Source organism: Mustela nivalis (genome assembly GCF_964662115.1).
Source record: "Mustela nivalis genome assembly, chromosome: 1".
In the NCBI taxonomy this organism is placed as follows: domain Eukaryota; kingdom Metazoa; phylum Chordata; class Mammalia; order Carnivora; family Mustelidae; genus Mustela; species Mustela nivalis.
In genome coordinates, this window is record NC_139020.1 from 7,461,470 (window position 1) to 7,486,346 (window position 24,877).

At 42.0% G+C, this 24,877-nt stretch overlaps 1 protein-coding gene across 3 annotated transcripts in view; it reads left to right on the plus strand.

Moving 5' to 3' along the window:
* KCNJ6 (potassium inwardly rectifying channel subfamily J member 6) overlaps positions 1–5,704 on the plus strand; it is a 272,550-nt gene extending 266,846 nt beyond the window's left edge. For all 3 annotated transcript variants that reach the window (XM_082722478.1, XM_082722479.1, XM_082722480.1), the window contains one exon: positions 2,138–5,704. In XM_082722478.1, coding sequence (XP_082578604.1) covers positions 2,138–2,463 — 326 coding nt within the window. In that variant the 3' untranslated portion in view covers positions 2,464–5,704. The remainder of the gene's footprint in view (positions 1–2,137) is intronic.
* Positions 5,705–24,877: the final 19,173 nt, after the last annotated feature.

Below are 24,877 nucleotides of genomic sequence, written 5' to 3' on the forward strand. Positions count from 1 at the left end.
AAAAAAAGTTGTTAAAGTTATTTTTATCACCTTTTCCCCTTGATTCCTTTGTATTTCTTTGAACCCACAAGTCCCTGCTATCACCCGTCTTCCCCCATCACTCCCAAACACAAATAAAGAGTTGGCAGTTCATGGGGTGCCTGGGTGGCTCAGTGGGTTAAAGCCTCTGCCTTCGGCTCAGGTCATGATCCCAGGGTCCTGGGATGGAGCCCCGTATCGGTGAGGGGGGGTCTCTGCTCAGCAGGGAGCCTGCTTCCCTCTCTCTCTGTCTCTGCCTGCCTCTCTGCCTACTTGAGACCTCTGTCTGTCAAATAAATAAATAAATAAATCTTTAAAACAGAAAAAAAAAGAGTTGGCAGTTGGGAAGAGAAACACTGGTCGTGGGTAGTAGCATTCAGTTTGGGGATGAAGAAAAGCATTGAGTGAAGGAGAGGAGAAGGGAGTTGGGGAACCTGGAGGGGGAGAGGAGCCATGACAGACTGTGGACTCTGAGAAACTGAGGGTTTTGGGGGGGGGGGGATTGGGAGGGCCTGGCGGTGGGTATTAAGGAGGGCACGGATTGCATGGAGCACTGGGTGTGGTGCATAAACAATGAATCTTGGAACACTGAAAAAATTAAATTAAATGTAAAAAAAAAAAAAAAGAAGAAGAAAAAAAGCAGGGCACAGGGATGGAGTTAGGGCAATGCGGACTCCAGCCCTGACAGCTGAGGGGGGTAAATTGCTTAGGTCCCTGGCACCCCAGTTTCTTCTTCTGGTCACAAGGAGCAAGTGCAATGCTCTGAGCACATTCCATGACTCTGAAACTCCGTGTATAAACACCCACATGTGTCCTCTTCCCCCCACTCTTCCTGCACTCAGCACAAAGCAGCGCCTGCTACACCTTCCTGGCTGTCCCAGTGAATGACTCCCTGCCTGCCTGGCTGTTTTCTTGAATGAACGAACAGGGCCCACAGGATGACTTTTGTGAGTCCTGGAGAGTTTTACCTTTATGGACCCCCAAAATGGTCTAATTATATTACATTTTACAGTCAGATTAGTATAAAGATGACTATATTAACATTTTCTTCTACCTAAGAGTTTACCTTTTTTTTTTTTTTGATTTAAAAGAATTTTCATAGGTCCTTGAAAGCACTGTGGGTCCTAGATCCTAGACATGCCTGGCTAAGGGGGAAGTCGTCCCTGTAGGAACTAGTCAGTGGATGCTTCCTCATCCTGAGAAGTTTTGTAAGAGAGCCCTTTGAGCAGTGCACCAGTGCAGTCCCCAGATTTTATGCCAAGCCAGTTACGTGGTTTTCTTCTCTAAGGACATGGGTGGAATTTCGCTCGTTCTGTCATTTCAGATTAAAATAAAGCTGCTCCTGACTCCTGGGCTCCAGTAGCTCACATGGCATTTCTGGGCAAATTAGGAAAGGGCTTCTTGTCTTGAAGAAGAAGGGGGAAAGACTAAAGTATTATATCCTGCACAGTCTAAATAACTGTCTCCACTGAGCCTGGGGGAAATGTGAATCAGGTGGGCATACCTTCCAGCCTCAGCCGGGGGCCGCATTTGTGGCCTGCATGGCACGCTGGTGGGACAGTGAAAGCAACCCATGGCATTCAGCTTAAAGCCATCCTAGCTGTGGTTCCATAAACCAATTTCATCCTAAGTCTGTGGCCAGAACGGTCAAGTCTCAGTAGGACTCAGGCAAAGCCTCTAAAAATAAATCGGATGCCAGGGTCATGGTTTCTCCCAGGGCAAAAAGTGGACAAGGCACAATCACGTGAGTGTGTACACATGTGTATGGGCACACACGCCTTCCTGTGTGTGTGCATGGCCTTGCAGGCAAGTGTGATTTCATGTGAGCCAGAACTCAAGTTGCCCCCTGGGACGCCCCCCGGAAGGCAGGGAAGCTGCACCACACACTCCTGTGTGGAAGGTATGCCCACCAGATTCACACTCCTGTGTGTGTTAGTGTATGTCTGTGTGTTAGTGTATGTCCGCAACGTGAATGAGGCCCCTGCATTTGCAGCACCCCATGCAAGGTGCAGTCTGACCAGCTGCACCCGGCAGCCACGCCCCGCTCACTGAGACCCCTCGCTGATGGAAAGCCCACACTCACACACACTAAAGCCTCTGTCTGTTCCCTTCTGTGCAGGGATGACGTGCCAGGCTCGGAGTTCCTACATCACGAGTGAGATCCTGTGGGGTTACCGGTTCACACCTGTCCTGACGCTGGAAGACGGGTTCTATGAGGTCGACTACAACAGTTTCCATGAGACCTATGAGACCAGCACCCCATCCCTCAGTGCCAAAGAGCTGGCTGAGCTAGCCAGCAGGGCGGAGCTGCCCCTGAGTTGGTCTGTGTCCAGCAAACTCAACCAACATGCAGAACTGGAGACCGAGGAAGAAGAAAAGAACCTCGAGGAACAAACAGAAAGGAATGGTGATGTGGCAAACCTAGAGAACGAATCCAAAGTTTAGTCTCCTAGCTGGGCAGCTCCTTCTCCTCTCCCCTCGCACAACCTTTTCTTGTCTCTCATTCTCTTTCTTTTTTGTCTCTCTTACTTGGTTGTTTATTTATTTACATTTAATTTTGACATTATCAGAAAACAAATCTTCAAGGTGTAAAATATCTACCTGCCCTCTCTCAGTTATTCAGATTGATAAGGTAGACGTGGATTTGGTTAAGGTGCAACGTGCCCTCATTTGTGGCCCAAGCTTGCTCTCTTCCCGAAATACAACACATCCGACTCCTAGGGATTTAAGCTACTTACCTGCATGTCTTGTACAATACCAGATCACTCAAAGAGTGTGTCAAAGATTTTACCTGGGATGTGACAAGTTAGGTCTTTGGTGCCTATTTATTCATGCAGCAGTGAGACATAGCATATAACCCTCAGTTTTATAGATTCAAATAAATTTCATCTACAGGGTGAGGTGCTTGACCCATACAGGCATTGCAGTTATAGGACCCAGGTCAGGTAAAGACAAAACACTGTACATATATATGCCTTATATAATTACTTTCTTTTCGCAGTTAGTAATAAAGCCCAGCATGTACAAAAGTACTGTAGAACTTCTAAATAATGTACATAAATGTATAATTATTGTAGGTTTAGATACATAACTTTAGAAATAAGATGCAAAAAAAAAAAAAAAAAGATTCCCAGTGTACAGTAGGCATTTCTGTTCTGATGTCTTTGCTTCCTTAATTTTTTTGGTCCCATTGACCTCTGGCCCTTAGTGCATGGCCCTCGTTCCGTGTCCCAGACTGGTAGTGTTTGGGTACCTCACTGCTCCCTTGCTGATTCCTTCATTGAATCTAATAAGCCATAGGTCTGGGGGAAGTTAGGAGGTCTAGTACATGGCAAAACCCACCACCATTATGCTGATATACTGTGAAATGTTTACAAAACTGAGGTCTCTTTTTTTTGGTAACAGGAGCCTCACTGACTAGCCTGGGGGGATATTCCAGGGGGAAGACACCCTCTGGCATGTCACCAATGATGTGCTTTATGCTTTTCCCATGAGCTGCCACCCCTTGCAGTACAAGAGTTTGGGAAACTCTTCTACAAAACCATGGATTCTCCAGCTGTTCCACTCTATAATCGTGAGAAACTAGAGACTTAAAAAAATGAGACATGGTAATTTAGCAGAAGATGGTTTGGGTCTAAAGCCATGACATTCATGAAGGCATGTGGTAGGAGACATGGATTGTAATCATTCACCTTACAAACTTGGAATCCATCCGGCTCTCTTCCCGTCCCTGCCAGCTTAACCATCGCATTTCCTGCATTCGTATTTATTACTATTCTGATTCTTCTACTATTATGAAATGACCAGAGTTCAGTAGTAAAGATTAGATCAACAATCTAGGTGACTATGAAATCTTTCTAGAGAGTGCCACGGGTGGAAAATCAAATCCAAAATGTCTCCCAATCAGAACAAAACAAGCAAAATACTGCGGCCTTAATTCGTTTTAATCTGCAAAGATAAAAGGAGAGAGATTAAGAGAGAAAGAGAAGGAAAGAAGGCATTTTGTACTAAAACTCTAAATTCAAGATGAAAAAAATTCAAATAAAAAGGTAAATGGAAGAGAATGTCAGACAAAATCTCAAGGGCAGGTGGAAATTTTGCACTGTAACAGATCTTTCACATTAATTTCACAATTTTAAACTATTTGTTCCCTAAAACAGTCGCCCATCATAAATATTCATCGACCAAACTCAAGTTCCTTTTCAGCTGCTACGGCTGTGCTCAGTTTGAGGCTTTGTGCCATGAAGGTCGAAGAACTCAAACTAGCTATCACTCACTCCCTGTTGCCCTTGACTTCCTTGATCAGATCGCGCAGGCCTTCTTTGTAGGTTGGGGATCTTATCTACTAAAAAGCATGCCCCAGATGTAAGGAATGTGGCTCCTCAGTTTAACACAGGGGGTCTCTCTTCTCCCACTTCTGAGACCTCACATCAGGACACCTGCTTCTTGGCACTTGGACTTAATTGGAAATGAAACTGTTGGCCATAGCCCTTTCCTGTTTGCCAACATTTCACATTTTGCATTGAATATCTGTTGAATCATTTATTCATTCCACACAATCCAAGGAGGAGGTTGTAGTCGAGGAGGAAGAGGGAGCCCCATACACTTCCTGCCAGGCTGTGGGGAGGTACTGTGGCCTTACCTCGCTGTAGCCTTATGAAAGGCGCCCTTGACTTGGGGGTGCTAACCCTGCAACATCCCCAGACTTGCAAGGCAAAGCATGGTAGCACAAAGAAAGATGAAGCACGGGCTGCAAAAAGTCTGCTAATTTAGCTCTTGGCGACTCAGTGGGCCTTTTTAAAATCCATTACTAAGGCTCAAAGGACAACACACATCCTGTTGTCTGGTTGGAATAGTAGTTCGGGGCCCTCTAGCACAACTAGACAAAGAGCCTTGACAACCCTTTGGTCATGCACACGTGTTAGTTCTCTATCTGTGACAGGGCACCCGGGGGTGAGGTCTCGCCCTATTTCTCATTGTCTTTGGCGTCAATGTAGTTGGAGACAGAACATGAACCAAATCTCGTTTTTGTAATGTGAGCCTCTGAATCTTTAAACAAGGATGCTCCCGAAGAACCTTTTACTAGAATGTCCCTATCAAACATGTCTATTTTTCTACAATTATTGATAACACAGTTTAACAGTGTATTTTGTGTCAACTGTTAAAATTTGGAATTGAAAGAAGCTCATTAAGACTGAATTTTCTAAGCAGCAAGTATTGAATGGTGTTTTTCATTAAGACTGTACAACAAAGACGAGCCCACAATTTCTACTCGTTCTACTCCATCTTATCGAGTCCCCATTCACACAGTCACTTTGTTAGGAAATCAAGTGCTATGAAAATAAGTCAGCCTATTGGAATGCAACAATATCCATAACTAATGAGGATCACTCTCAACTTGATATTTTGGTCTGTTAGTTTGGTGTGTTTGAGTCACCTTCCATAAAAGCATGGTGGGATCTGATAGCCAGATAAGAATTTTGAACCATAGAGTTACGGTTTGCCACAGTTGACCCCAATCTGGAGAAAAGGGCAGACTCAGCTGGAAGCACGACCTCCCCAAGGGCTGATGAGACCCTCAGATTCTCACTTCCATTCACCCCAATATGCTTTCCAACTGGAAAACCAATTTGTTTATGAGTCAACTTTATGTAACTAATAAAATTATTTATGTTTTTGGCTGTTCCCTTGGCAAATGATACTCTTTTGAACGAACATATTTACAATCACTGCACTGCTAGGTCTTCGCTTATCCATTTCCTCGTAACATGGTATTCCAGCCTGTTCACCCAACATTCAGCCACTCCATGTCCATGAGCAGGAACTCCCTCTTCCCCCACTCCCTTCCACTGTCTGTCTCTCTTTTGTGCTGTTTGTAGTTCCCCAGTGCCGGGTCCATTGACTTAGTTCAATATCTTACGTTCTCTAACAACAATCCAGCTGTTGTCTCTAAAAATGTCCACCTATTTCTTAAGCACAATTTTCTCTTGCAGGTTTAACCAAACTAGGGCTCTGAAATGTCTATTTCTCATTGTACTATGATTAAAAAATTATTTGCGACTTCATTCAAAAGCCTAAATTTTGAAGTCTCAAGAGCAACATCCTTATGCTTTTCCCTCCCTACATTTTCTTACATTTCAGGTTTCTTACTTTTTCCTCCTTTGCTTTTTAATTTAGATTTAAGCCAATGTCTTTGGGATGTTCAGAATCTGTTTAGAAAGGTGGGAGCTGGTGGACAGAAAGATTATAAAAATGCCATTAGAAAACTACTTGAACTCACCCAAATAATGTGAAGTCATTTGATTAGCTGAGTAATTCAAGATTAAAAAAAGAATCAAAATATTCATAGTTATCTCCAAGATAGCTTGCTAGTAGTCTGGACTAGTTTTCAGTCTTTCTTTCCTTTACTTGGATAATATTCCATGTGAGTCAGAAAAGTCAAAAGAGTAGTTGGAAATTAAACACCTTACATAAATGGGAAAGAGTATCTTCTATGATTTCCTTTCAATGGATGGCTACAAAGTTGAAAAACATAGTTAGTATATGCATAATAGATGATTCGTTGATATTGTATTACAATATAGTAAAATCATATTATCTTATTTTTAGATTTTATGGTCAACCTATTTAAGGAAATGTAATCCTTTCATTTAAAATGGAGTAATACATACCTCTTCCTAATATTTCTGCAGCTAATGTCTCAGAGAATTTCTGATGCAGTCATCTAGAAGTCAAAAGCCTGTAAGGCTTTGAAGAAATTTTGACAAAGCACAATATCAGTACACAATACATTAACAAAACAATATTACATTCTACATTGAGCTGTGTTTGGGAACATTCAGGGCACTTGCATAAATTATGTCATTTAATTCTTATCTACCGTGAGAGCTTGTGTATTACAATTTACATTTTATAAAAAGAAAACTAAGGTTTGGGAAAACTGAGTAACTTCCCCAAGGTTACAAGTCTAGTAATAAGAGATCCCAGTCTCAAATCCAGGGCCAAGTCTTAAGCCATGGTCTCTTATTTACTACAGAAAGGGTTGGCAAACCAAATCTACTCCAGCCCACTGACTGTTTTTACACCACTTGTGAGCAAAGAATCACTTTTACATTTTTAAGCAGTTGGGGGGAAAAGACAAAAGAATATTTATGACATGTGAAAATTATATGAAATTCCAATTCCATTGCCCATAAATAATCAGAATACAGCCACACCCATTCATGTATTGCCTATGACTGCTTTCACACTGCACTAGCAGACTTGAGTATTTAAGACAGAGACCATATGGCCAGAAGACTGAAATGTCACTATCTGGCCATTTACAGGAAAAGTTTGCTAACCCTTATACTAGGCTATTAAGTAGTGTTCATGTATTAAGTATTACAAATTATTAAATGTTGTACTGCAGACATCTTAGAATGATGACACTCTTTTCCAATATAAATGCATTGCGGTCACTCACAAATCTGTTCCAAGAAAAAATATCACAGTCATATAGTCAGGTATCAAAGGAAGTCTCCTTCTTTTTCATAACCATGCCCCCAAAGTGCTAAATAAATAACCAGCCAAGACTGAGCAGGCAACTCAGAAAGTGATAAAGTAACACAACTCCTTAATGAACAAAAGAAGAAATGGGAATCCCCAGTCCAGTGACTCAAACACTGCGTCGTTAGAACCTATAGGTGTTTAAGTAAGTAGATAGTTGAGACACATGTCTCCAACCAGTGGGGTGAACTGGATTTTCAGTGGTTGCTACACATCAATCCAGCTTGACCTCCCTAAATTGTCTTCTCTCTTATGCCCCCTTGGACTATGGAGCTGTGCCTGGGTCTTCTTGCTAGTTCTCTCTAGTCTGCAATGGATCAACGTGATAAAGATGAACCGATGGCTCATATCCAGCTATTCTAGTTCTGGCTCTCTCCAGCAACTTGGCCAAAAGTTTAACATGAGGATTAAAAACTAAATGCTTCTCTTGGAAAAACCAAGAAGTTCTTTGAAACGAGCTCAGGGAGAAACAGAGCACTAAAGGGCTGCCAGAGTGTTTGTCACTTCTGAATCTGAAGCATGAGATAAAGATTGGTAATTGCAGAAATATTTAATCCAAGAAATCCAGACAATGGAGGTTTTAGACAATATTAAGGGACATTCTTTAGTATCACTAAGCTGACCTCACTGGTGTTCCAAGAAAGCGTTTCCAACACCAGACATAGGTCAGACAAGGGAGGTTCTTTATCTCTTTAGTTCTATTGGAAAAAATATATATCAGGTTCTCTTATGAGTGCTTTCCTGGAAATTAGGTGGGGGAAAAATTCTGTCGCAAATCATTGTGATTTACTACTGAAAGATAAATGGTGGAAACTGAGATAAATTTGGTCCTGTGTCTAAATCTTAATAGTAATAATATTTGCAGTATAGATGATGCAAAAAGCTCATGACCCTGGCAACTGCATGGAGCAGCATAATAGCTAAGTGAGGGGAAAAAAAAAGAAATTTTCAAAGTTCAACAACATAAAACTGAAATAAATGTAAAAGAAGTCAAACTTTTACTTGGCCTCATTGCCTTGGTAAAAGAAAGCTTGATGCATCCACCTGATTCAAATAGGAGAGTCCTAAGAAGGAAACAAGGACAAAATACTTTGAGAAATGCAAAAATAGCTCACTGAGATGGGTCAACGTGATTAACTGATGAAGATTTATCACCAAAGAAAATGGTTTTTATAAAGTTAATTTTAGATACTACCCCCTACTTGTGAATCCTAATGTGCTCTGTGGTTGGCCAGAGCATTGCGACCACATAGGCAACAGATCTTGATTTCAGAGAATGAAATGTTCCTACAATCAAAGGGTAATTGACCATTTCAAGATTAAGACTCTGTACTCATTGTATTAACACTGATCATAAGTGCTTTGATAACAGCCAGCCAATCTTTATAAGAATATGGAGGGCTGCTTTTCTCAGTATAAATATCTACTACCAACAGGCACTAGTGAAATAAAAATGTAACGCATTATTACTTCTAAAATTCTGATAGAAATTATAAAATATCCGTCCAAAGGAGCAAGAAATGCTAGGATCCCAAGTTCAGATCTCTATGGTTACTAAAACCCCAGTCCAGGCTGGATGCCTTATGGAGTATATCAATGCTGGTTCTATCAGCACTAAACACAGCCACAGAAGGGATTGACTAGAGCACAGGGAGATGAGCTTCCATCTGCTGGGCATGATCAGAGCCTCTGGCTCCATGGCCACTATTCTTAGAGAAGGAGATGGAACACTGTTCTCAGATCCAGTTGGTGCGTTTTCTGGCATCATCTCTCACCATTATTGCAAATGGGAGTGGGTGTGAGCAACCCTCCCTTGGTTCAGTTTGGCATGCCCACCTGCTACAGGCTTTCTGGATGAGCCTCTCCCTCCAGGTCTGGTTCCTACTCACATAGAAAAGGACACTCTCCCTCAGAAGACAAAGGGACTCTGTATCTTTTGAGCTTGGCCAGCATCCTTGACCCTACAGAGCAGAGCACACACCTGGATCAGGGGTGACAACTCTCCCTAGAAGAACTGAAATAAGACCTTCTGAATCCCCTCTGCACGGGGTGTCCCTCCCATACCAAAATCAAAACCAAACAATAGTACTCGATAAATGGAGTAAGTGTACAGAGTCCAAAGAGAGTTCTCTGTTTCCCATGGTGATTAACTGGATGATTTTTTTCACTTTACATATCTAATTCTTCAACCTCGCGAAATTCTCACTTATTAATATCATGATGCTGTGAGCACAAACTCAATTGTTTCATCAGCCGTTCCCAACCATCACCCCAGATGGTCTGCCCCTATTCCTTGTTTTAAGTAAGAGGGTCTAATTTGTTCAAACCTACCCCTGGACCAATCCAAATGTTGCCCTGGCCAAGAAATTTCACATACCCTCTCTTAAACAAGGACAACATTGTCAAGAGTCTCCCCTTTATTTGCAAGCAACTCCCCAGGATTGTAACACATGGAGATACAACTTGTGTTATCCCCAGGTGCCCACAGGTTTGTCACGTCACCACAGGTCATCATCCAAGCATTCTACCCAGATCCTCTTTCTGAATTCCTCCCTTGGCTCACCACCAAAAGACATCTTTCCAAGCTCCTTCCTCTGAGGTTCCATTCCATTCTGGAGTGGTAGCCAAGAACCCATTATTGAGGTCAGTGCCGTCTCTTACCACCTAATTGTCCACCATAAATTTTAACTGAGCACGCAATATGTTTACAGTCTGACCACCTGAGACCAAAAAGGTAGAATTTTTCATTTCTGTCCCCATATACACCTTGAGACCCCATGAGTGATGGTTGGACATTATGACATCAGCCTACTATTGAGCAGAGTGTAAAGTGAGGTCTGTGTCAAATGGACAGCTGGACTTTTCCAGGGGAATCTTCTTGTCTCCTGCAATATGCAGTTAGGCTATCCAGCTTGCCAAAGACGATCCTGAATATCCTTATTCAGCCCAGTGGATCAGCTTCTAAAATGAGACTTATACAGGAACAACAGTGAACTCCCACACGTGTACAGAACTCTGAAATGATTACCTAAATATATGCCTAGGTTGGCAAAGTGGTCTTTCCTCCCCCACTGTCTGCACAGACTGTGCTCTGGGGAAAAACCCAGTACCCATGTGGTGCCTGGTTACCCGGGCCTGCATGGCTGCTGCCATGGCAACCTGCAGCCTATCAGCATAGACCTCTATATGGAGTCTCTGAGGAGAGCTGGCAGAGGCCCCAAGGGACTGGAGTTCCCAAAGGCTGGTCCACCTGCAGACAGACTTCATGGAATCCTAGAAGATACAGGGCAGTGCCCAGGCAAACAGGTATTCATTCAGTGGCCAGGAGTAGACTATTGCTATCTCTTCTTCCTAGAATAGTATGCACTTGGTGCCCAAACTGCTCCTAAAAAAGCTATTCTTTAAGCCATCATCACTATCCCACATACACCCCCACACCCAAATCATGTCTGTCTTTAAGAGAGAGAGAGAGACTCCAAAACTAAATTTCCCATTATCTGGTGTAACAGATAAGAAGTGCTGCCATTTTATTAATCATTAAATAAGCTCTGGCTAAACAGTGTTTTAGCAATAAGCCCAAGTATAAAGAAAAGCAATTTAAAATTTTTACTTAGAAATTTTTTTAGGAAAAAAAGAAAGAAATTCTTTTTAGAAACCCTGATTTCAAATGTTCATGTTTGCCCCCAGGATGCAAAGTCTCCAGAATACCCTTTCTCCATGAACTTGTTATTTTCCATCTGCCTTTGAACCTGAGAACAGACTCCTTTAAATTGGCTTGAAAGATTAAGTAGAATTTAGCAGTGAAACTCTCAGAGTTCAGTTCGGTCTGAACCTATAAACCCAGGTAGGAGTAAGCTCTGCTAACCAGGAACAACTCTGCATCAATCCCTCTAGACGCCAACCTCAGAGAAATTGGACATGGAAATTTTGCTCAAGATGATAGCTTGTTTTTGGAGAGAGGATTGTAGTGTTCAAATCTCTGAGTCATGCCCACAGTGTGCAAATCAGGCCAGGTCAGATTACCTGTTCTATAGCTTGCCCAGTCCACTGGCCATGTCCATAGGGGGCATTAGTGAATATATAAGAAATTTCTGTGACCTGAACAACCACACTGGAAGACTTTTCTTCCATCTTATTTTCCAGTATTTTACAGCAGACATCAACAAAACATGTAGTTTGTTATTCCATGGTTCTCCTCTACTTGTTTTTTTCCTTTTCCAAAAGAAAGAAGGCTCCTCTGACTGTTGCATGATACAGTGGTAGTGTTTCCAGTCCGTTGTAACTAACCTTTTAACTAACAAATCCAACAACCCTCTCTCCCCATATACACACACATATACACAAGTATACATGCTCGCTTTCTCTCTCTCTCTCACGTGCACGTGTGCACACGTACACACACACCTCCAAATCAGTTATGAGTTAGTCCATATAAGTGAATTTCCAGAAAACCAGTCTTAAGAATAACAATAATTCTCTCCCTCAGCCATCACAGTGGTATTCTTTCTAAAATGTACCATAGGCTTTCCTGAACTCACAGGCAATTGGTTATAAAGCAATCTTTTTTTTTGTTTTCATTGTTCTGTAGGAAACTTGGATTCAGTCTGAGGTGAACAGGATTCTGATCCTGTTTCATCCCCAGATGAGTTTTCTCATCTTCAATCAATCATTGGACTTCTCAAAAATAGTTTTCTCATCCTTTTCTTTAACTAATAACCTTTATTTTTTTAGCACAGTTTTAGATTCATAGCAAAATTGAGTGGAAAGTACAGAGTTATACAATCCCCTGACCCCACACATTCACAATCTCTCCAATTATCAACATCCTGCACCAGAGTTGTACACTTGTTAGAACTGGTGGACCTACACTGACTCAGCATTATCAACCAAAGTCCATAATTTACATTAGGTTTCACTCCTGGTATTGTACATTCTAGTTTTAACAACTGTATAAGGTATAATGACACATATCCACCAATGTAGTATCATGCAAAACAGTTTCACTCACCTAAAAATTCCCTGTGCTCTGCCTATTTATCTCTCCCTCCAACACTTGACATGACCCTTGACAATTAAGGATCTTTTTACCATCTTTAGAGTTCTGCCTTTTCCACAGTGTCATATAGTTGGAATCATACAGCATATAGTCTTTTAGATTAGCTTTTTTTCACTTAGTAGTATGCATTTAAGAGTACTTCATGCCTTTTTGTAGCTTGATAGCTCATTTTTTTAGGGCTGAATTATATTTCATTGGCTGGATGTACCATGGTTTATATTTACATGCTGTTGGTTGCTTCCAAGCTTTGGCAATGATGAATAAAGCTGCTATAAACATTTGTGTGCAGGTTTTTGTTAGACATAAAGTTTTCCATTCATTTGGGTAAACACCAAGGAACATAACTGTTGGATCATATGATAAAACTATGTTCAGTTTTGTAAGAAACTGCCAAACCGTCTTCCAAAGTGGCTATACCATTTCGCACTCCCACCATCAAAGAATGAGAGTTCCTGTGGCTTCGTATCCTTGTCAGCATTTGGTGTTATCAGCGTTTTGGATTTTGGACATTCTAATAGATGTGAACTGGTATCTCATTGCTGTTTTCATTTGCATTTCCCTGGCTACATGGTAATTTTCATACCTATTAGCTACCTATACATCATCTTTGGTGAGGGGCTTGTTTGGGTCTTTGCACATTTTTAATCAGGCTGTTTGTTTTCTTATTGTTGAGTTTAAGATTTCTTTGAATATTCTCGATAAGATGCTTCTTTTGCAAATATTTTCTCCCAATCTATCGTTTATCTTCTCATTCTGTTGAGAATATCTTTTGCAGAGCAAAGATTTTTAATTTTAATGAACACCAGCTTATTAATTCTTCCCTTCATGGATGTATCATGTCTTTGATGTTTGTATAAGTTCATAGCCATACCCAAGATCATCTAGGTTTTCTCATGTATTATCCTCTAGGAGTCTTACAGTTCTGCATTTACATCTAAATCATTTTGAATGGACTTTCATGAACCATTTAAGGTCTGTGTCCTGATTTGGTGGGGAGAGGCATATATGAACATATATAGTTTTTCCAGAAGCATCTGTTGAAAAGACTATATTTGCTTCTCTGTATTGCCTTTGCACCACTGCCAAAGATCAGTTGACTACACACTTACTGTTATGTTGCACTGATCTATTTGTTTATTCTTTCACCAATATCACACCACCTTGATCACACTAGCTATATAATAAACCTTGATGTTGGATAGTGCTAGTCCTCTGATTTTGTTCTTCTTCTTCAATATTGGTTATTCTTTTGCCTCTCCACATAAATTTTAACAACAGTTTGTTGATATCCACAAATTAACTTTCTGGGATTTTGACTGGAAATGCATTGAATGTGTAGATCAATTTGGGAAGACCTTGGCAATATGAAGTCTTGAGAATATTGAGTCTTCCTATCCATGAACATGGAATATCTCTCCATTTATTTAGTTCATTTGCTGTCTTTCATCAGAGTTTTGTAATTTTTCTCAAAAAAATTTTGTACATATTTTGTTAGATTTATACCTAAGTATTTTATTTGGAGGAGTGCTAATGTATATGGTATTGTGTTTGTAATTTCTGATTCCACTTGTTCATTGATGATATATAGGAAAATGACTGACTTTTTATATATTAACTTAGTATCCTGCAATCTTGCTATGATGTTTTTTGTTATCCTTTCATATTTTTTTACATGGACATTCTCATCATCTGCAAACAAAGATAATTGCGTTTCCTCCTTCCCAATCCTTCTAAGTAATACTGTTTTCACTGCATCCCACAAATTTTGAATTGCATTTTTATTTTCATTTGGTTTAAATTTTTTAAAATTATCTTAAGATTTCTTCCTTGACTTCTCTGCTATTTAGAAGTGTGTTGTTGAATCTCTAAATATTTTGAGATTTTTCCATCTATCTTTTTGTTGGATTTTTAGTTTAATTCCATTGTGGACTAGAAAAGGCATTATATGATTTCTATTATTTCAAGTTTGTTAAGGTATGTTTTATGGACCAGAATGTGGTTTATCTTAGTGAATATTCCATGTGAGCTTCAGAAAATGTCTGCGGTTAGTTTCCCAGTCATTTTCAACAAGCATTTAAATCCCCCAGTCTCTGCTTCTATGATTCTCATAGAAGTTCCAGTCTGAACTACCCCTAAACTAGATAGACCCAGATGGTTTAGCTTTAACTTTTTGCTGTTTTAATAGTTTCACTAATTCCTATGCCTGTAGCAATGAATTTCTACCACCATCCATACCCTTGTCTCCAGGATCTCTCACCAAACACATCCTTCTCTCCTCTCCTCTACTACTACTAAACCCCATAGCAAATAGACAAGTTGTGACTTAGGTGCCTTCTAGAAAAATCAAGTGTTACTAGACAAGCACTATAGTCTCCTCTGCAGTAGATAAAAGCCCCCAAACAGGTTTGCATCTTTGATAGAAAATAAGTGCATGACTACATCTTGCCGGACCATCCATCAATAGTTCAACCAGCTCCAGAAGGTTATTGGCAAGTTGCTTTTAACCTGAAACCATCTTTACCTTCCTTGAAACATGTATATAGGATTTCAGGACAAAAAAATTATACTATATCAAGTGTAACATAACTAGGAAAGCAAAGAGCTTAACACATAACATATTTTTTAGACCATAACATTTTAATTCAACTCTTTTATATTATGCATATCATTCTTTTTCACTATTAATAGAAAGATAATTCATTGTATTTGCCTTTGCTAATAAAGTAGCACAATACTAAGGCCTGATATATTTAATAAGGCCTAATAAAATCTGAGTCATTCTGTGATCCATTTCCTGAGATAGAAAGAAAATTATTCTGGAAAGTTCACTAGTTCAAAAAGTCCAAAGCAGTAACTAAACTTCAGCAGTCTTTTTAATCCTGAATCTATGATACTGAGGATAAGCCTTAATCTGGTTTGAGGGCTGCATGCCTTCTTTCTATCAACCTGGAAGTTCTCATTCCTACCATCACACATAACTGTTATGAGTTATTTAAAAGAAACAAATCCTAGCCATTCTTAGAAGCAAGTCATCAAGGCAGGGTGTCATTGGGCTACATGTTGGTGTTCCAGTTCCAATAATCAACTCTTAGAGAATAGAAGTCTCTAAAACCTTCAGCATTGTTCCCAGAGTTTTAAGAACTTGAGTTTCTAAGAACTTGAGTCTTTGACAAGATGCTCACATTCTACAAAGAAATAAAATGTTTGGTTTTCAAGGTGCGTGAAATTCACTAATGGTGGGAGTAGGCATATCCTTGTATCTCCATTCTCAGGGGTCTAAGCTGCCAACTAAAATTAGACAAGGACAGAACTCCATTCAAAATATTCTGAAAGCTAGTGGATGTCCCACACTTTATTGTTCTAAGTAGACATTTGTTTGACTGAGTACTGACCCATGAACACTTGCAGTACAATGGACAATGTCCTAGACAGTTTGCTGTAAAGTCCAAGAAATAATGACATCATCCTCTGCCTTTAACAAGCCTATAACTTCATGGCAACCAGCTCTTACCATGTGACCACACTGTGCTGAGTGAATTGAACCACACAAAAGCCCTGTGATCAAATGTTGACTCCCACTTTATAAATAAACTGAGGCATAAAGAGAAATACTCTAGTTTTAGAAATAACACAATCTAATAGGGAAGGTACAACAACTGTTCTGAAATTTAAAGAAAGCAGATCAGCTTCTGTGTAAGTAATCAGGAATGGCTTCCCAAGAAAGACAAAGACATTTGTCCTGACATTCCAGGAGACTGTGTGGAATCTGGAAGATACAGACCCAGGAAGGAATCTTCCTTTCAGTGTGAGGAACCAGCGTGGCAGAGAGTCCAAAGATCAACACACACAAAGCAAGACTTGGGGGTGTGGCCTAGGCCAGCCTAGATGGCTTGGAATGGCCTGTTGTAGAATTTGGTAAAATATTCATTTTGAAAACTGGTGCTAAATTGTAGAAGACTTGGGGTTTCAAACTAAGGTAGATAGACGAAGGTAAGATAGTAGGGCAGCATATATTAATAAATCCACCACAGCACTTAAAACGTTCTTAACTCTCCAGGATTGAGTTTTTTTAAATGACATTCACTAGAAAAAAAGGAAAACATTCTTAACAAAACTATCCAGCACTTTGAAATAATTCAATGAATCTGTGAAAAACAGAATAAATCGTTGGTGGAATTTCAATAGCAATTAGTAGTGAAATACATGCCCAGCAAAATCATAAAACACAAGGGTCATTATAGGAGAGAATTATAGACATTAAACAACACATGTACAAGATAAAGTTTTATTCAGGCAAAACCTTTCGATGATTCTTTAGATGTGAACAGAAAGAAAGTAAGGAAATGCATCTTTCAAAAAGTCCTACCAAGGCTTCTGACTTTTTCTTGTGATGAGTAACTAATATTTGCTTCCAAAGTCAGTGTTGTCAACCTTCCCACCATGCTTTTTGGAAAGGAAAGCCAGGAAGGGCTCAAGTACTGGTTTGGCTCCTGACCCACCTTTTGGTCTTTTTGTAACTCCCTTTACTCAACTCCAAGTACATCTGTGCACGGACAATGAGACGAAAGCATGCTACATGCGAAAGCACAAATTATGTATTGAGAAATTACTACAATGCCAAATTTTTTTAGAATAAAAAAATATATCTTTAAGAACTCGCTGTGTTAGGGAAACTGTTTACATATTGAGGTGTTCCTCTTTTTTTTGACTGGAACAATAAAAAAAAAATTTGATATGGCCTTGGTTTCTTCTGTGCGTGTGTGTGTGTGTGTGTGTGTGTGTGTGTGTGTGTCCAAAGAGTCAGCCTTTTCTACAGATAGAAATATAAATTGTTTCTGAAGCACTATATCCTGCCACAGGACCAGTCAGGATGTTGACGTTCCCGCTGTATAATCCAAAGGGAGTCTCACAGGTTTGAAATGATCTCCTCTCACTCTCTCCTCCCCTCTCTCTTCTTTTCCCTCTCTCCCTTCCTCCCCACCTTCACCTCTCCCCAGGCTCTGTCTACGGCCAGATCCCAGCAATGAGTCAGCTCTGCTCCTTCCCACAACTACCCACCCAAGCAGGGTCCATCTTAAACACAGGCCCATTTGCCATTTGCACCTTGTAGAACTTTAAATAATGAAAGGGACCTACAGACCTGCCAAGCAGCTCCTCTTGCCGCTTGCCACAGCTCAAAGTGTTTGGGTCAGAGGGGTTTAACAACACAGGATGAGTCCAATGTTAAACTAAAGAAATATTTATAAGAGTTTTCATGTTCTTAGTTGTCCACTTTGCATGGGTTGGCTTTGCCTGGCCCCAGCACCTCAGCTCTGGCTCCTGGAGAAACCTGGTAGCATAGGCAGCCAGTCCTCTCCAGGGAAGCATGAAGGAAGCCTCTGAGTCATGCTGACTACAGAACTCTATAAAGTGAACAAAAGACGTAACATAAAAATATACCTAGGTTACCTCCTTTCCCAGATGCTGCCAGATGTTGAGAAAAGACAGGACACCATCAGTGCTTCGTCCCACTTTTCCTGGGATCCCTGCCCAGCATCGCGGTTGTGCCTGACAGAGTTCCTAATCCATCATCTGCATTCATGTAGCCCTTTATGCATCTGTTCCACTTAGCACTCATTATGCCCAACAGAAACCCATGGAGATGCATCGACTCCTTCAGGCACCAAAGGAAGAGCCCCCATCTCTGCTTCTTGCAGACTCCCCTGGAACTACCCTCCACATCACCCCAAAGGCATTGTCAAAACTAACTCCCTGACCAACTCTCTACCCCTGGAGCCTCATCAACCACTCCAGTTGGTTTCAAACTAAGCAGCAAAATCTCTCAAGCAGAACCTCAGCATTTAAGTCAGACAAAAGCAAAGTTGTCCTCATACAGCAGGTGTAGAGGGTCAGAAGACTGCACCTCAAGCCCAAGTGCCCTGGGGCCCCTATTCTTAGAGCACAGGTTAATCATCACTACTGTGAGTTTCACAAGGTACATGGGGAGGGTATGTGCTATGGTGAGTGCTGTGAAGTGTGTAAGCCTGACGATTCACAGACCTGTACCCCTGGGGCTAATAATACATTATATGTTAGTAAAAAATTAAAAATTAAAAAAATAAAATAAAATAATCACGACTGTGCAGCATTATGCCCAAACCCCTTTGCTGGACCTATAAGGAATTGTAGGTTCTGGGCCCCAGGACCCTCTCCAGATCAATATTTCGCCTCATTACACTCTTTGTTAAAAGTCTGCATTCTTCTGACAGAATGCACCTTCCTAGGCCACCAAGACTCTGAAAACATTGTTCCTTCTTCATGGAATGTGAATCCAGAGCCACCAGAAGAGCTCAGACATCTTTCTAGAACTCCTCCTGATTCCATGTGGCTTCTGAAGATAGGTCTTCAGAACTCATAAGCTAGCACTGCACTGTTTTAACTCTTCCTGTCTGTCTTACTCAGTAGACAATAAACTCCTCACAGTCAAAGATTATTTCACTCATTCATGCCCCTGATACCTTCCACAAGACTTAGCACTTAGTCGGTTCTCAGTGGTTATTTGTTGGATGGGTGGATGGGTGGATGAGTGGATGAGTGGATGGATAAGTATGTGAGTAGTGGACGAGTGGTGGATGGATGAATGGATAGGAAGATGGGTGAGCAGGTGGATGGATGGACAGACAGAGGGATGAGCAGATAGGAGAGTAGATGGAGGAAGAGAAAGAGTAGAACATTCATAGTTTGCCATTCAAGTGACTACAGCAGTCACTGAAACACCTATTACTGGATCAGACTTACATTATAGTTTGAAAATCTCTCTCTTTGCTAGCTGGAGTAACCTGGTATGTTCTTCCATATATGGTCAAGTGGTTCTTCTACCAGATCACATCATCTGACATCTTGGCAAAACATGACACACTGCTTACATCTCAGCACAACCTTACAAGTGATTTCTATGAAATTTATTAATTTACATTTGGCAAAGAAGTCCTCTTGTCTTATCGTTACTCATTACTGTGACCCAGCTATTTAAAATCAGGAGTCTACAATTCAGCCACCTAAGGTCAGTATATACCCCCACAGAAAGGCAAGTGCTCCCGCATTCATCGCTTGGGCAGGGCCCATCAGGAGGAATGGACATTGTAGCCAACAGGACTCAGAAGAACACCTTAGAGTGGGGACTCTAAACATCCAGCATCTCTCACAGCTCATGCTTTCCTGAATGTCACTCTGAGCTTTCTTTAGCAAGCACAATGAACACATCCTTTCACAAGTTTTGCTCAAACAATATGATCTTTCTTTTCTTTTTTTTTTAAAGATTTTATTTATTTGTTTGACAGATAGAGATGGGGGGAAGCAGACTCCCTGCTGAGCAGAGAGCTCAATGCGGGGCTCGATCCCAGGACCCTGGGACCATGACCTGAGCCGAAGGCAGAGGCTTTAACCCACTGAGACCCAGGCTCCCCTGGTCTTTCTTTTCTTATAAAGAAATATATTCTTTTGGGTCTTCTCAACAATTGCTTGGGTTATAATTTTCCTAAATCACAACTTCATGCTTCATTTTCTCAAAATCCTGAAGTCATCTCTAGAAATAAGACATCTCTAGAAATAAGACTCTAGAAATAAGAGCTAACTACCATCCCCAAAGGATGCTTTGAGCAGACCAGGCTCTTCCTCCCTGCATTCCAGCATCAAGGAATCCCAAAGGCAAGAGAATGAGAAGACCAGCTCCTCAAACCATGCTTGTCCTTACCAGAATGGATAAACTGATGACAGAGAAGCCTTGTTGAAGGCCGTAGTCAATATACTTTAAATCTCATTTCCAGCTTTTTTCCCCACCAGGCTAGTCTCATAAAACACTGTTTTTCCACTTGTATAGACTCAAGGCAAGCAGATGACTCCTCCTCTTTCTGGACTCTGGTTGTATCATGGGCACACCCACATTAATAACAAAAACCACTCATTAGCATATTAACATACAGGTTCAGGGTGTTCTGTTTACATTACCTTTAATCCTTACAGCCCTGCACAATCAGTAATAATAGTCCCGTTTTCTAACTGAGAAAACAGGGGCACAGAGATTATAATATTTAGTCCAAAATTAGATTTTTGCAATTTGCTATTTGCTTGCTATAATTGCAAACTACAATTATAATCACTCAATTATAATACTGAATTGAAAGTTATACAGTCAGTTATATATCAAACATTCTGAGATGATCCAGGATTTTCATCCATTCAGGATGAGAGAAAGAATCCAGCACCAACCATCATTACCCATGTGATGACAGGGTCATTAGGATCCAGCCAGGAGGGGGCAGCAGAACATTAGCCAAGGAGTCAGGGCCAGCAGGGGCTCAACACTGGCTAAAATTAGAGGAAACTAGTTGGTGGGATGTCAGTGACTTCCTCAGCAGGGTCACTCCACTAGGCCTGCTTGGGTCTCTCCAAGCTCGCCATGAAGTAGGACGTCCCAGAGCACTGTGTTAGAAGGCAGAGATGGTTCAGACATACCAGGACATGAGCAGGTGTGAAGACCAAACTCCCAGCATGCCCACCCCTATTCCACTGCTACCCTACATCTGGGCAGTGATTCCACTCTGCATGGCCTTCCTCTCCAGGGGACGTGCAGGGATTTCTTGGGACTGTCTGCTGCACTGTAGTTTCCTGAGAGCCCAGCTTGTGTCTGTCTGGCCCTTTGGTCTCAGTGTGCCTCGTAGGTGCATGTTTAGTAGGCATTTGCTAAGTGGCAAAACAAATGTTGAGACCTTGGGGGTGTGGATCATGTATGCTCATTGTTCCAAGTGCCCTGCTCATACCCGAAGGCAGCAAGATCAGGGCCTCATCAGGATAAGCAAGATTGGGGCACAGCATGGTATACCAGACCCCTCTCTTGACTTTTATCTGGAGAGCATCTGAAATCTTTACCTATCATTTCATCGGACATCTTTTCTTATATAACCTTCTCCCCAACCCAGCTGTGTGACCAATCTTGTCTTGACTAAATATCCCAGTTAATGCATTGTTATGTGAAGCCTCTCCAAACTTAGAGGTTTTACACAATCATTTATTTTGTTCACAATTTTGTGAGTCAGGAATTTGAGTAGGATATGCCAAGATGGTGTGTCTCAGATCCTTGGGCCATCAGCTGGTTGCCTCAGTTTCCTTAACTTGTTCTGTCTCCAAATGGCAGCTCATGGCCTAGGATATCCAGAGGATGTGGGCTTTTCACAGTGCAGACATCTCCGGGTGACTCACCTCTCATAGGACAATGCTCCCAAGAAGTGAGAAGTCCTATCTGCTCAGTGAAGGGCAGCTCCAGGAACTCCACACTGGGTTGGCCACAGTCCCCATGCCTACCCATGCAGTCATCTCAGAAAAACCCCATCTGCCACATTGAAGGGCATAGCAATCCCTTCTACTCTGATGTTGGGCTTGGAAGGTGCAGTGAAAGACTTAACTCTGTCTCCCTGAGTTGGGCATTGTCCCTGCCCACTTCTACACCTGCCTGGGCAGCACTCACCAGGCCTCCCCCACTGCCTCCCCTGTGGTTTACATACCTCCTCCCACAAAAAAAAACAGTAAGAAAAGCGAACCTCACCATATTGATAGCATTCCAGTTAAAGCAGGATAGTGACTCCCCAATGACAACACAACAGCTATTCCTGTCATTCCTGAGTTTCTACCTGTCTGGAAAGCATAGCAAACTTGCCCTATAAAACGATATGCTCATAAGAGACGAACAACCAGCTAATGGGCCTTAACAAGCCTTGGATGGGAGAAGCCCGAGGTGAGAAATGCGGTCGGACAGCTGTTCAGATGGCCCGAGGATGCAGCTTGACCAAGGTAATTGGTGTCAAGTGGAATCCAAACAAACAGTCTCTGGGGTCTTGTCCATACTTTGAAATGCAAAAGGTAGGCTGCCAGGGCCAAAGATCCAGGAGAAACAAATTAGGTGGAACTTAACCTGCCACCCCTGCCCCCTCCCCCTGACAAACCATATTGCCAGAAATTGGAAAACCGATACCTTGAGCTGTACCTTCACTCACCATGGGCCAGGCCAAATGGGACACTTAGCCGCCTGCAACTAACATACCTATGCATGGAGAGATAGGTCTCCAAGTGACAAACTCTACCTCTAAGTATCGATGAGTTGCGTAAGCCCATAATGGCATATGAGGTCCTAAAAGGAAAGGAGCCTGGGCCATAATTACTAGCCAGAGCCTGGTCCCTAATGACTGCCAAGACCTGGAAGGGTATTATGTATGCACAAAGCAGGCAGCATGAGATCCCCACAGAGCCCAAGAGGGGTGCAGAGACATAACAGAGCTGAGAGGGGACAGAACAGAAAGACCCCAATGTAAGTCCCCCACCAATTTCTCAGTTTATATACTGCAACTGTCTCAATGATACTTTTGAATTAAAAATATTTGCTTTTACCTTTTTTTTTTTTTTTTTCATTTTTATCTTCTCAAGAACCACAGAGTTCAGGCCATGGCTTTGGTTTCATTGCAGGGTACTCGAAATGACAGGGGAAAAGGACGCTTTCAAAAGATATGTCTGTAAGAAGAGTCGGGAGATGACAAAGAGGAGCAAGAAAGAACTCAGGGCTTCTTTGGTGCTGAAGGAGGGGAGTGGAGGGACATTCTCCTGTCCGGCCAGCATCAGTGGGCCTGTCTCAGGGCTAGAGGAAGGAGCTTCCAGGCCACTGAGACTTGAATGTCTTGCTACCCCATGCTGACCCCAACACTAGCACCTGTAGTAGATTGGATCATATTCCCAAGAAATTTATGTCCACCCAGAAGCTCAGAATATGATCTTATTTGGAAATAGGGTCTTTGCAGATTGATTAGTTAAGGGTCAAGTTGAGAGTATAGGGTGGGCTGTAAATCCAATCACTGGTATCCTTAGAAGAAAAGGAAAAGACACACAACAAAAAGAAGGCCAAGTGAAGGCAGAGCAGAGACTGGAGAGATGCAGCCAAGGAACCCACAGAGGCACCAGAAGCTGGAAGAGGTAGGAAGCATTCTCCCCTAGAACCTGCAGAGGAAGCATGGGCTTGTCAACACCTTGATGTCAGACTTCTGCCCTCCAGAGCTGTGAGAGAGTAAATTTCTTTTGTTTTAACCTCCCCATCTGTGATAGTTTGTTACAACAACCCTGGAAACTGAATACAGAGCTCAGACCCCCAGTGTCAAATCGGCAAAGAAAGAGAAATTCAGAAACAAAACCACACACACAAAGGCAGCAAGATGGAGTTGGCCCCACTGCTGAGTCTAGGACTGACCGTGGTTTCCCTGATCTCAGGAGACACCAGATCCATACTTCTCCCACCTGAGCAGGAGGGATTTGATCTGTATCTGGGATCCACCAAGACATAGCTGTAGCATCCTGAACTGGTGTCAGGACAATAATGGCCCACCTCCGTAGCTTTCCCTGACAGCCACTGTCCCTCACGGTTCATGGAGAATAAAGTGAATGAAGAATCTCATGTTATCTCATCAGCCTCGACAGCAGGCAAGGTGGGAGCTGGTAGCAGATGAAAGCTCTGACGATGAAGCGACTTGCCCACCTGGAGCCTATGCTGGGGTCAAGCCCAGAGAAGGAATCACAGGGCACAAGGACTTTAGGAATGTGACATGACCCACCAAAGAGGGTGTCGTGTATCCCCTGGATCACAGTCTAAATGTCAACCACTTCTATAGCACATGGCGGTCTTCACTGTTTGGCAAATAAAAGGCTCTAAATTTTGCACACCGCCATCCTTCAGAGTGAGAGAATGAGAAAACTAGAAAGGTCAGCCATGCTCGGAAGCACGTTATGAAAAAGAGAAATGAGCCTGTGGAGTGATATTTGTTCTTCATATTTAGTTATACTTTCCCGTACATTTTTTAAAGGAAAAAAAAATAACATTAAGATTCATTATGCCTTCCCTTCCAGCTACACCCCGTTCTCTGGGGGCCACAGCCTGTCAGCATGAAGCCCAAGCACAGGCTTAGGATGGGCTTTCTGCAGGAAGCAATGGCCCCCTTCTTATCCAAGATCTTAGGGGGTCCCATGAGGGAGAAGGGGGTCTGGGGTCCTTCTTGAGTTCTTCATTTCTAGGAGGAAGGAATGCAAGGGGAATGTCTCCACAAAGAAAGAGGTAAAGTCATCCAGATTTTGTGCATGGGAAGCAGAGCAGATCCTGGTGGATTGCTGGACAAACTCACCCTGCTTAGGTGGCACATGACAGCCTTCTAGATGTTCCCCAGGGGCCGTGCAAAGGGTAGGACC